Source organism: Drosophila grimshawi, unplaced genomic scaffold, assembly GCF_018153295.1.
Source record: "Drosophila grimshawi isolate 15287-2541.00 unplaced genomic scaffold, ASM1815329v1 contig_1377, whole genome shotgun sequence".
Taxonomy (NCBI): domain Eukaryota; kingdom Metazoa; phylum Arthropoda; class Insecta; order Diptera; family Drosophilidae; genus Drosophila; species Drosophila grimshawi.
This window is the reverse complement of record NW_025062900.1, coordinates 5,517,680-5,530,356: the sequence shown is the minus strand read 5'-3', so window position 1 is coordinate 5,530,356 and position 12,677 is coordinate 5,517,680. Positions and strand designations below refer to the sequence as shown.

Below are 12,677 nucleotides of genomic sequence, written 5' to 3'. Positions count from 1 at the left end.
TATTACATTATTTTTTTTGTTCTATTTAGTATATATTTTCAGTTGGTATAATTTCCCTAGTTAGCTTATTAAGTCTCTTTTGTTTGTGTCGCAGTCAGAGCGATTAGGCTAAGGCTTTTTCATTTAGTACTTGTGCATTGTGGATTGTAATTGCGGCTGATAAGCGGCTCTAAGGTTGCGTATTTCCTGTTCGAGCATGAAAATCAGCTTGTTTTTTTTTCTTTTTATTTTTTTCAATTAATTAGTACGCAGATTTTTTTTTTATAAATAGAACTTTACGAAATGTCTACTTGTTGATGTCAGTTTTGAAACGAAACCAAGTCCAACCCCAAAAAACAAACACAATCATGGCTCTTGTGCGTTGCTCAAGATTAATGTCGAAGTCGATTTTGGTACACGACCCACTAGTCTCAATATTGTGTGTTGTACGTTGTGTATTGTGTATAGTTTGTCAATAAATCGCATGTAACAAAGCACAAAGAAATTAGTCTATTCGCTTAATGAGTTTGGTTGGAGATTCTCTGAATTTGCGGAATGTGTTGCTTGCTTTGATCCTGTGACTCAGGATTAATATTATTTTGACGACATTGTAACTTAATTTTTATAAAAAATAATAATGATAATAGTAAAACAACAATTATTTTCAACTAATTTATTTTGTTCAATAGTTAATTTCATAAGTAAATTTTCAATAAATTGATCGACTTTTTTGCACATATCATTTAATTCTTACGGAACTGTTTTTGTATCACAAAAAAAAAAAAAAAAAATCCTAACATAATCACACGTATAATGCTATATTTTTTAAAGATCAGAGATCCCCAAAAAACCTTCAAGCCTTATCTGAGCTTGCCTTGACTGAAAACCTCTTAAAAAAAAATAAAACTCAAAACTATACACTGTAATAATAAAATTAGAATACAAGCATTATAAGCGAAGATAATTCCATGATATGCAATCATTTAAAATCAAATGGAAAGTCTTTAAACAAGCTTTAGGCAAACTTTAACATTAATTTTTAATTGTACCTATAAAAAAAAAAGATTCTCAAAAAATGGATGTACTCTGACAATTTTGAACAATAGAACTATATCTATAGAATAAGTCCTTGGTAAATCAAACATATATGTAAGTAACATCTTAAAATCCCTCAGCCAGTTATTCCCCAATGCAATTACGTAAGTTACTCAAACTCAAACTGAGCACATTTGATTTTTGTAAGTGCATCTCTCAAGCAACAAACAAGCTCGTCTTGAAAATTAGCACAAGAAGCTACAAAATCGAGCCGGATCGTGTGCTCTATCAGAAGCGTCAATGGCGTGGCAATAACGGAACTCATGTGCCCGATCTTACAATTGGGGCTATCAGCCCCAACCGACTTCTTGCTGAGCATTCTGTTAGTAGTAGGTGCTCTAACTAAACGGGGAAATAGAGGCCGATTAATATATATCCAACTGGAAAAAAAACTAATAACTCCATCCTCATATCAACCCCCCACAACAACAATAAGATGAACAAAGAGTAGCAACTTAGTTTCAGACTTATCTACAAAGTTTCATTCATATTCATATTCATATTCATATTCGTATTCATATTCGTATTCTAGTTAGGTTAGAGCTGCCTGCTTGGGATTTTAAATGGTTGCTACATATTCGTGCATGTATTTGTGTCGCCCATCCGTTCTACACACACAAACACACACACACACACACACATACACACACAGGCACACAGGCACGCGCACAGCTCACACAGACGACATGGATAGCGTACGTGTGCGCCGAGCGAATCGTTTATCGTTCGTTTTTACTTCGGCACAACGATCGGGCGATCGCTGTTTGGTTTTTGGCTGGCTGAAGCTTATACTATAATTAGTCGTGTTCCGTCTTCTCGAGTAAGTAGTAGGCTGGCCTCTCTGCGTTTTGCTTGAGTCTCTTGAGTCTTGGGGCCTTTAGTCTTGTGGCTCTCGGCTAGCTGGTTGGTTGGTGTGCTTTGTTTGTGTTTCGCTCGGAGCATTTCGGTCGTGTTTTTCAGTTCAGTACGCTTGATCCACTCGATCCATTCAGTTGGATCAGTTTACCGTAAGCCACTACCAACCTCAAAAATCGAACAAATTAATAACTACAATCGTCAAATACTCGTTGTCACAAAAAATAAATAAAAAGAAAAATTAACTGAAATTATTCCTGTAAAATCATTATAGGAAATAAAATCTTCAAAAAGGAATAAAAATTCGGTTTAGTCAATTGTTACTCTCAAACTGTAACGTGCGCTTTGCATGAAATCAAACAGATTTAAATAATTTCAAATGTAACATTATATTTTACAGCAAACTCTTTAATTTAGGCAATCACAGTGACTTCAAAACTGTAACGTGCTTGTTGCCTGAACTTGAAATAAAACATATATATTAAAATTCAACAATAAAACTAGTAAATTTCATAGACATTTTTGAAAACTAAAAGAAAAAATAATATTACTATCGAGTAACAAGCTTTTTGTAGAATTTTTAGTTTATGGGAGTGATGAGAAAATTTTTGACAGGTGACAAAAAAATAAAGTGCCTACTTTTTTGCCTTTCAGACCATCGACGGCAACATTAAATTTTAAGTCAACGAGGACAGCAGGAAATAACTGTGCAGCCAAAGTGCAGAGGGCATTATGTTGCCCCACTGGAAGCGGTGAGTAAATATTTATTTATTCTTTTTTGTTAACTAAATACAATTAGAAACGATAAAATATAATATGTTTTGCCAATACTTTTAAAGTATCCAAAATGAAAATCAATTTATATCACATACAATGCTCTCGCAACTGTAACTAATTGTATGTTCAGTTCCAATGCCCTTCAAATATTGCGAATCTAGTGCGCGCAGCGAAGTGCGTATGTGTGTGTGTGTGTGTGCTGCACGAAAAAGAGAGTGCGCACAGCGTAGTAGAGAACAACGCTGCTTAAGGGAGCGGCGATCACGTTCACTCTCTTCGTTGCACACAAACACACACACACACGTACACTCTTTTGAGATAAGCGACTTGACCAATATTGCTGCAAAGCATGACGTTATCAAAGAAAAAAAAAACTAAAAAACTAAGCTGCTTATTTTTTTTTACTTTTGAATAAGCCTTAACTGAACTTTTGACAATTTCGCTTGATTTCTTTCTGCTTTTGTTTTTTTTTTACAGGCTGCTGTTCGCCGCTGTGTTTGCTGGAGCGGTTTTTAGTACAAACGCTGTAAGAATCAATTTTTTATTACTTATTAATTAATTAATTAATTAATGAAAAATGAATTCATGCGAATGTTTTTTGCAGCAATTTTGGAAGCAATCGGGCACATCGGGATCAATATATGAGAATGTGCGCCAGAGAGACGATTCACGAGTAGCATACTCGATGGACGAGAGTTACGATATTGTTGATTCGGCCAAGAATTGTACGGCGGGCAGGGGCTGTGTGCCCAAGTGCATTGCGGAGAAGGGCAATCGTGGCCTGCCCGGGCCCGAGGGTCCGATCGGTATCACGGGTTTGAAGGGATATGCCGGTCCCGAGGGACCGCCCGGTGACAAGGGCCAAAAGGGTGATCCGGGACCATATGGAGCACGTGGCGACAAAGGTGAAAGTGGCATGCCCGGTGTACCCGGTATGCCGGGTTTGCGCGGTTTATCCGGTACACCCGGTACACCCGGTAATCCCGGTACAAGTGGCAAGGATGGCTGCGAGGGCAAACAGGGTCTGCTCGGCGTACCCGGTCTGGATGGTATGCCCGGACCACGCGGTTTTCCCGGCGGTCCCGGCATCAAGGGCGAGAAAGGTGATCCGGCCAAGGAGAACGGTGACTATGCCAAGGGTGAGAAGGGTGATCCTGGCCATGCAGGTCGTCCCGGCCCCGCCGGCCCGGAGGGCGAACGCGGTGAGAAGGGAGAACGCGGTGATTCGGGTCCATATGGACCGCCCGGACTACGTGGTGATCGCGGCATCAAGGGTGACAAGGGTGCCGCCTGCTTTGCCATACCACTGGCTGGCAAGCAAGGCGAGAAGGGCGAAAAGGGAGATCCGGCACCAAGGCTGCCAGCCCACGGCACTGACACGGTCGTCGGTCAGCGCGGTGATGTCGGCCAGAAGGGTGAAATGGGACCGATGGGCCTTAAGGGCGGTCTAGGACCGGCTGGTGAGCCAGGACACGATGGACGAAAGGGTGAAAAAGGCTTGCCTGGCGGCGCTGGTGAAAGAGTAAGTCGTCTCCAACCGAAGCCAAGAGGATTCAAGTGCAAACGTCTCCGTCTTTTTTTTTTAGGGTCGTCAAGGTAACTTTGGTCCCCCCGGACCGCTTGGACAAAAGGGAGATCGTGGCGAGAACGGTTTGAATGGCCTGCCCGGTCAGTCGGGTGTGAAAGGTGAGCCGGGACGTGATGGAAAGCCGGGAGATCGTGGTCTGGTTGGACCCCAAGGACCGCCGGGCGGTGGACGTGGGCAACCGGGCCCAAGCGGACCAAAGGGACCTCGTGGCTATGCTGGTCAGCCCGGTCCAAAGGGCTTGGACGGCATGGATGGACCACAAGGACAGAAAGGCTACATGGGTCCCAAAGGTGGCCCCGGCTTGGCCGGCAATCCGGGCAACGAAGGACCTCCGGGACAAAAGGGTGAGAAGGGTAACGCTGGCCGATTAGGCCCCTCGGGTCCTAAAGGACCAATTGGACACAATGGCCCTCCAGGACCTGAAGGACAAAATGGCGAGGATGGTATGCCAGGCCACGGTATCCAAGGACCTAAAGGAGATGATGGACAACCCGGGTAAGTGACCACTGGCAACCTTTGCTCCCTTTCATAAAATGCGATTGGTTTTATGTGACTATTTGTTTTTTGTTGAATTCCCAGATCCCCCGGCCAAAAAGGCAGCAAGGGAGAACGTGGCTTTATGGGTGAGCGCGGTGTGCCCGGCGATTCGAAATTGGGCCGACCTGGCATACCAGGTCGCGCTGGTAGTCCCGGACAAAAGGGTGAAGACGGTCGCCCTGGCAATCATGGCGAGAAAGGTGACATGGGCCCTAAGGGTGATGTGGGTGGCAAGTGCTCGTTGTGTCCACCTGGACTGAAGGGAGATAAAGGTGAACATGGCGTCCCCGGCATGCCTGGCAATCCTGGCGAGCGTGGACCAACCGGTGAGCGCGGCTACCAAGGCGATCGTGGTGAAGATGGCATAACTGGACTAGACGGACCCCAGGGTATGAAGGGAGAGGAAGGCTATCCGGGTGTACCCGGATCGATGGGTCCCAAGGGTGATTCTTGCCTTGAGGACCTCAGCCTGATCAAGCCGGAGAGGGGACAGAAGGGCGAGCAAGGATATCCCGGTGCATCCGGCGTGAAGGGTGAACCCGGTGAGAATGGAAATAACGGCGCTCCTGGCCTCAAGGGCGAAATGGGAGTGAAGGGCGATATGGGCTATGCCGGTCAGCCTGGTAATGATGGTGCGCCTGGCAGCGATGGTCTACGCGGCTTCAATGGTGTCGATGGTATAAGCATCAAGGGCGAACCTGGTCGTGCTGGCTACGATGGCATTAAGGGTGACAAGGGCTCCACGGGCTATTCTGGATTGAAGGGCGAACCGGGCACATGCGCCGCAAGCGAACTGAAGGTGCCGCTCAAGGGTAACAAGGGTGAGCGTGGCAACACTGGCATGCCCGGACCCAGCGGTGAAATGGGCCAGAAGGGTGAACATGGCCTGCCCGGCGAGAAAGGCGCAATGGGACCTCAAGGACCAGTCGGTAATGTTGGACCACGCGGCTTGACCGGACAACGCGGCGACAAGGGCAATCCCGGCCAATATGGTACGCCTGGTAGCGATGGCAAGGATGGAGTCCGTGGACCGCCGGGTCGCAATGGCGAGCGTGGACAAAAGGGAGAGCAAGGCATCACTGTGGCGGGACCACGTGGCCCACAAGGTCGCGATGGTTTGATTGGCGAGAAGGGCGATCGCGGCGTCGTTGGAGCTACCGGCCGTGTCGGACCGGATGGCAATCCGGGTTATCCAGGCGAGAAGGGTGATGCCGGTTCCGCTGGTTCACCAGGCCGGACTGGCCTGGTCGGTGCCAAGGGTGAACCGGGCCCAGTTGGTCCCGAAGGACGTCCCGGCCCACCCGGTAGTCCCGGCATCGATGGTGTTCAGGGACGTGACGGTGCCAAGGGCGAGGTTGGTATGCCCGGTCTCGTTGGTATGCCAGGCATCAAAGGTGAGCGCGGAGCACCAGGCAACGATGGTCAGAAAGGCTTCACCGGTCCTGCCGGTGGCATGGGCCAGCGTGGTCCTCTCGGTTCAGCTGGTATTCCTGGTAAGTTGATGGCTTCAACGTAAATTGTGCTCCGTCTAATAATCTTCACCATTGTTCGATTTTAGGAATGAAGGGAGACAAGGGTGAGAGGGGTTTGACTGGCAACGATGGCCTGACTGGCGCCCGTGGTGCACCCGGACCACCCGGTATTAGGGGTTTTAAGGGTGACACCGGTCCACAGGGTCAACCCGGCCAAAACGGCTCCGATGGCTATATGGGCGAGAAAGGTGACCAGGGCCTGCCGGGCTTCGAGGGACCACAGGGCGAGCCAGGCGATGCTTCCGAAAAGGGAGAGAAGGGTGAGCCCGGTCTGTCCGGACTACGCGGCCAGGATGGACCGGTCGGATTGCCAGGTATGATTGGCGAGAAGGGACTGGCTGCTCTACCCATACATGGACGGCCCGGTGCACCGGGTGAGAAGGGCAACGCTGGACGTGACGGCCTCGATGGACAAAATGGACGGCCGGGTGAAAAGGGTGATGCTGGCTTTCCGGGCGCAAGTGGACCAAAGGGTGACAAAGGTATTGCCGGACAGCCGGGCCTGACTGGCGGTCCTGGCAATGATGGTCAGCCCGGACCCCAAGGCAGTCGTGGCGCTACAGGCTACGCCGGTCCCAAGGGCAACAAGGGCGAGCGTGGGCTAGCTGGTGCCGCTGGCGCAAAGGGTGTCATGGGTCTGACGGGCCGACAAGGATATCCCGGCGAAACTGGCGCAAAGGGTGACAAGGGCGAACGGGGTCCGAGGGGACCAGCCACCCAAGTCAACATGCTGGATCTGAGGGGTGAGAAGGGTATCCGCGGCAGCGATGGCCTGCCCGGCCGGCCCGGACTTCAGGGTATCAAGGGCAACCAAGGACCAGTTGGCTATCCAGGCGAGAAGGGAGAGCATGGCCTAACCGGACCCTCTGGCATTGCTGGCCTGCCTGGCTTACCTGGATCAAAGGGTGATATGGGCTTGCATGGTGAGCCTGGAGCACCTGGCCCCATTGTCAAGGGCGAGAAGGGTCTGCCCGGACGTAATGGCAAATCTGGACGTGAAGGTATTGTTCATCATTAGCATTGACACATTGGACACATTGTATGCAAATTGCAAATTCAACTTTAGGTGCAACTGGACCACGTGGCATGAAGGGCGATCGTGGCTTGCCCGGCCTGGCTGGCAACGCTGGTCTCGTTGGTCTACCCGGACCCATCGGTCCGACCGGTATGAAAGGTGAACGTGGTATGACTGGTACGCCTGGCATTGATGGCAGTGCTGGCTTTAATGGTGTGCCCGGCCTAAAGGGAGAGGCCGGTTTTCCCGGACTCAAGGGTGAGCGCGGCGTCGCTGGCTTCGAGGGACAAAAGGGCGACAAGGGTGACAGAGGCATGGCTGGAGCACCTGGTCGGATTGGTCTGACTGGTCTCAAAGGTAATATGGGCATGCCTGGCATGGATGGTCAACCAGGACGCCCGGGTCCAGTGGGCGAGAAGGGTTTGGCCGGACTCAAGGGCCGTGATGGCTACAACGGTCAGCCTGGTGCACGTGGCATTAAGGGTGAGCCTGGCCTGTTGTCACCGCCCGGACCAAAGGGTGAACCCGGCAATCCCGGTCACAATGGACAAAAGGGAGAGATTGGACCACCGGGTGCCACTGGTCTGATTGGCATCCAAGGTGAACGTGGCGAGAAGGGTGAACGTGGTGCCATCGGTCTATCCGGCGCTGTCGGTCACCCCGGCATCAAGGGCGAACGTGGCGAACAAGGACAGAAGGGTTATGCGGGTGCTGTTGGTGCCATCGGTTACAAGGGTGAGCCCGGCCAGTCGTACAGCGGTGCCCAGGACTATCTGACCGGTATACTGGTGACGCGTCACAGCCAAAGCGTTCAGGTGCCACAATGTGCGGCGGGTCACATCGAATTATGGACGGGCTACTCACTGCTCTATGTCGATGGCAATGATTATTCGCATAATCAGGATCTCGGCCAGCCCGGCTCGTGTGTGCAGCACTTCTCCACACTGCCGGTGCTGTCCTGCGGACAGAACAACGTATGCAACTATGCGTCGCGTAACGACAGAAGCTTCTGGCTATCCACATCGGCATCCATTCCGATGATGCCGGTCAACGATAACGAGATCCGCAAATATATTTCACGCTGCGTTGTCTGCGAGGCGCCAGCCAATGTGATTGCCGTGCACAGCCAGTCGCAGGCGATACCCGACTGCCCCAATGGCTGGGAGAGCCTATGGTTCGGCTACAGTTTCCTCATGGTAAGTAACGATTTAGAACCACATTAAAAAAAAATAACAGTTGGACCTAACCGACTGCAAAATACTCTGCTACCAATAAGTAATAGTATCTGATAACAGTTGCCACAGCGCAGCCAAGAAATACCAAGCCTTACAGGAAATTTCTATAAATCTATCCTTAAAATTTCGCTTCCAAATTTGAGCCTGAAAAAAATGTTGGAGCAGTTTGCTAGTAGGTTAATTGCCAAATTTGGTAGCTTTATCTCCAAAATTGCGAAAGATATTGGCTGAAATATTGCTTTAAATCTTTTATCGATACTTCAAAGGGTTTACCGTTAATATACCCTCAAAACTTGATGGCTCTGAATATATGGAAGATATAGTCATTTCCGATATCGCCAACCAATTTTGATAACTGTGGCTTTAAAATTGTGGTCGATATGTGGTCTTATCGATTTGCGATTATCGATTAAATCGATTTCCTAGCCTGGATACCTTCGATAACTGATAATAATCCCAATCGAAATTTGAACAATTCTCTAGCACACGGCCGTTGGCAATGGGGGCGGTGGACAGGCGCTCCAATCGCCTGGCTCCTGCTTGGAGGACTTCCGGGCCACACCGTTCATTGAGTGCAATGGGGCTAAGGGACACTGCCATTTCTATGAGACGATGACGAGCTTCTGGATGGTCACGTTGGAGGATGGCGATCAGTTCTCGCGGCCCGAGCAGCAGACAATCAAGGCGGGCAATCTACTGTCTCGCGTCTCCAGGTGTCATGTCTGTATGAAGAACTCGTCATAAGCGGGGTTCGGGTCGGACGGACCACACCTAATAATTTTAATCTAAATCTAATACCTAAACTAAACCAACGAACAATATACACACACACAAAAACAAACAAACACACAAACAAACACACACACAACAACACATTCAAAAGCAAAACTAGAACCAACACTGCTACCAAATTCCTTAAACTAACCAAAAAAAGAACCAAAACCAAACCAATGAAATATGCTGTACCGCACCGAGGTTAAGCGGCGCCTGATGCCATCTTTTGTATCTGCCATTAAATAACATGTAAACTGCTATTTAAGTTAAGTGACAACAAATAAACTAGCCTGGTAATATGTAAAAAAAAAAACAAAAAAAAAAACAAAAACAAAACTACCTTTACATAATAATACTTATACTTATTTTGGCTAGCAGCACACGACTCCAAATACCCGAATACCCCAACTCTGCCTTATCCTGCTCTGCCCCATCCTGCGAACTATGCTTGCCACATTTTGTTCCACACGAAATGCATGATTCAAAAGCCAAATAATATTCGCAAATTTATTTTTTTTACATATCCCAACTGTGTGCTAGCAAAACTCTTTCGAAATACACAACTCAAATACAAAAGCCAAAAAAAAATGGTAAAAAATAGTCAGACAATAAATCAATTTCATAAAACTCGTATTTACCGTTCAAGTGAGAATCAAGTATTATGCTTCTTAAACAATATTTGAACATGCGTCAAATATATTTTTTCAGATTTATCAAACTGCCAACAAAAAATCAAACTCAATTTTCGCCTTGTCAAAACTAATGAATTTTATATAATGAATGCATAAGTAATGCAGCAAAAATATTTAGCAACTTTTCTTTCTTTTTCAAGTTAACAATTAAAAATGCTACGTGATAACCTGAAACCAGTTGTTAAACATTTTATTCCAGTTTCCCATTTAAAATCAGCTGATCATTAATATAACAGCGTATATTATATATCTAATGCAAGGCACAGCCTTATTATAGCTTTCATTGCTATCGGAAATCGATATGTATCGCTAATGGATGCAGTTATCGATTAAATTAAGCAAAGCTGATCTGCGCGTGGTATATGAGAGCCTATATTCCAAATCTGAAGTCCCTGTCTCTTACGGTCTCCGAGATCAGCTGGATCTTACAGACGGCCATGGCTTTAACGACTCGTCAGTTAATCCTGCTCAAGAATATATATACTTTATGTGATCGTAGATGGTTTCTTCTGCCTGTTACACACATTTGCATAAAATCGGTAAATGCCTTGAACTCAATGACCACACAACTTAAAGAAGGCGGATCGATCTAAGTCTATATAATATAGATAAATCTTATCAAAAACAAATACAAATTCTGTGTAAAGTACAATTTATGATATTTGTTTGATATTCAAACTAAATCTGCATACTAATCAGCTGGGGGATGGTTTAAGCTTGAATGGGGTTGGGATGGGTTAGTGGTAAAAAAAGCACGAAAGAGAACAAATGAGAACGTTGCAGTCATTTGAAAAGATCTTTTCGCTTTTTTAGTTGTGTAACTAGCAATATACCACCCAAATTTTCGGACTTTATGGGCTTAGCTTTCAAATTGTGTGAGATCTATGATTTTATCGATTTTTAAGGGAACTACTTCTAAAATACTTTATACATTTGATGACTCTAAGCTATAATTTTAAATTTATGGGCGATATGTGGTCTTATCGATTTGCAATGATAGCCTTTTATCGATTTTCTTGCCACCTATTTTGTCTCAAGTCTCACGCATCACGGACATTGCACAACCCCAATATACTCCTATACATGGCGTTAACAGAGTATGAAAAGCAAGTTTAAATCGAGCGCGCTATTCAAAAACGATACGAAACGAGTGAAATTCACCACTTGATTGTTATTCTGGACTAGGCACACCACTAGGCACTTGTGCGCATGTCAACCAAGGGCTGCTGCCCAGGGGGTGGTGGAGTGGTGGGCGGGGGTGGTTGGAGGCAGAGGGGGTGGAACAGACGTTAACATATGATAATGATATGTCTGCCGCAAAACACTAAAAAATAAATTCCAATTGGTGGTGGGTACAAAATAAAAGAACGTTCCAGCTGTGAGTGGATATATATACATATATATATATTTATATATGTGTGTGTATGTGTGTATAAAATAGGGGTAGTAGAGCTGATTGGGATTCAAATTGGTAAAATGAGAACAGAACACAGCGAGACATTGGCGAGTGCGGAGTGCAGAGAGAGAGTGCGGAGTGCCCAGAAAATCGGTTGGGTCTTGCGATAAGGAGTTGGAGCAACGAAAAACAGTTGGACAACAAAAGAAATACAAGAAAAGTAGGCAAAAATATGGAAAGAAAACGGAAAAAGAAAGAGTAGTGCATAACAAGTGAAATAATAGTTAAAATTAATTAGAACTAGTTGAACAGAGTTGAAAGTGGAAAAACCTACAAACCGGAAGCACCAAGCAACCCCCAACAAAAACAAAAAGAAAGCATATAGTAAAGCACCAATTCGCCCCACCTCCCAGCGCACCCGCCTCCCCCAACCTACTGTATATATATACATAGATATATAGAGAGAACCGCTACCCCCACATATATATATATATATATATATATATAGAGAGAGAGAGAGAGATTCCTATATGATTATCGTGCTGTTGTTGTTATTCCAATCGCTGTGCCTCTACTGCCAACGTCTGGTGTTGCACATCCACGACAGATGCTTTCCGCGGAACGCACGCCTGCTGCAGGAGGTCGCCGAAACTGTGGGCGATCGTAAGGCCCACCAACACTTGGAGCATCTGGAGCTGGAGCAGATCAAGCGGAGGCAAAAGCGTCGCATCTTGGAGCCGATCCTGCCGCTGGGTGTGGGCGTTAATCTGGAGGCGTGTCGCTTCTGTGCGCACAGTCCGCAAGGCTATTGTCGCCATCATTTCCATTTGCAGCTGCACACGAACGGTGGCGCCGAACAGGATTACAAACAGTTGCGTCGCAATCGACGCCAGCTCAAACGCAGCCTGGAACAGCAGCAGCAGCAGCATCATCATCTCTTACCCAGAAGCACTTATCCACTCAATTATAGCTATCAGAGTCGGAGTACAAGTTCGTTGAGCAGCGGTTACGCTTCATTGTCACCTTCGCAGGAGGAGCAACTGGAGGAGCAGCTGTTGGAGGAGGAGCAGTTGGAGGAGGAAGAGCAGCAGCAGCAGTCAGAGCAGTTAGAGGTGCAGCAGTGGGAGCAAGAAGAGGAACAACTGGAGCAGCAATTGCAACCTGAGGAGCAGCACTTGATAACAAGTCATCTGTAGGAACAG

General features: G+C 46.9%; 2 protein-coding genes across 2 annotated transcripts; both read left to right on the top strand.

The window, feature by feature from the left end:
• Positions 1-2,018: 2,018 nt before the first annotated feature.
• Positions 2,019-10,039, top strand: LOC6561570 (collagen alpha-1(IV) chain). Its single transcript, XM_001988975.3, has 9 exons — positions 2,019-2,081; positions 2,584-2,681; positions 3,184-3,232; positions 3,311-4,228; positions 4,293-4,789; positions 4,874-6,324; positions 6,390-7,364; positions 7,430-8,574; positions 9,097-10,039. The coding sequence occupies exons 2-9, from the start codon at positions 2,662-2,664 to the stop codon at positions 9,355-9,357; spliced, it is 5,316 nt and encodes a 1,771-aa protein (XP_001989011.1). The 5' UTR covers positions 2,019-2,081; positions 2,584-2,661; the 3' UTR covers positions 9,358-10,039.
• A 1,945-nt stretch (positions 10,040-11,984) lies between these two features.
• Positions 11,985-12,671, top strand: LOC6561513 (putative cyclin-dependent serine/threonine-protein kinase DDB_G0272797/DDB_G0274007). Its single transcript, XM_001988976.3, has one exon. It carries the CDS (start codon positions 12,006-12,008, stop codon positions 12,669-12,671), a length of 666 nt encoding a protein of 221 aa, XP_001989012.1. The 5' UTR covers positions 11,985-12,005.
• The last annotated feature ends 6 nt before the right edge of the window (positions 12,672-12,677 follow it).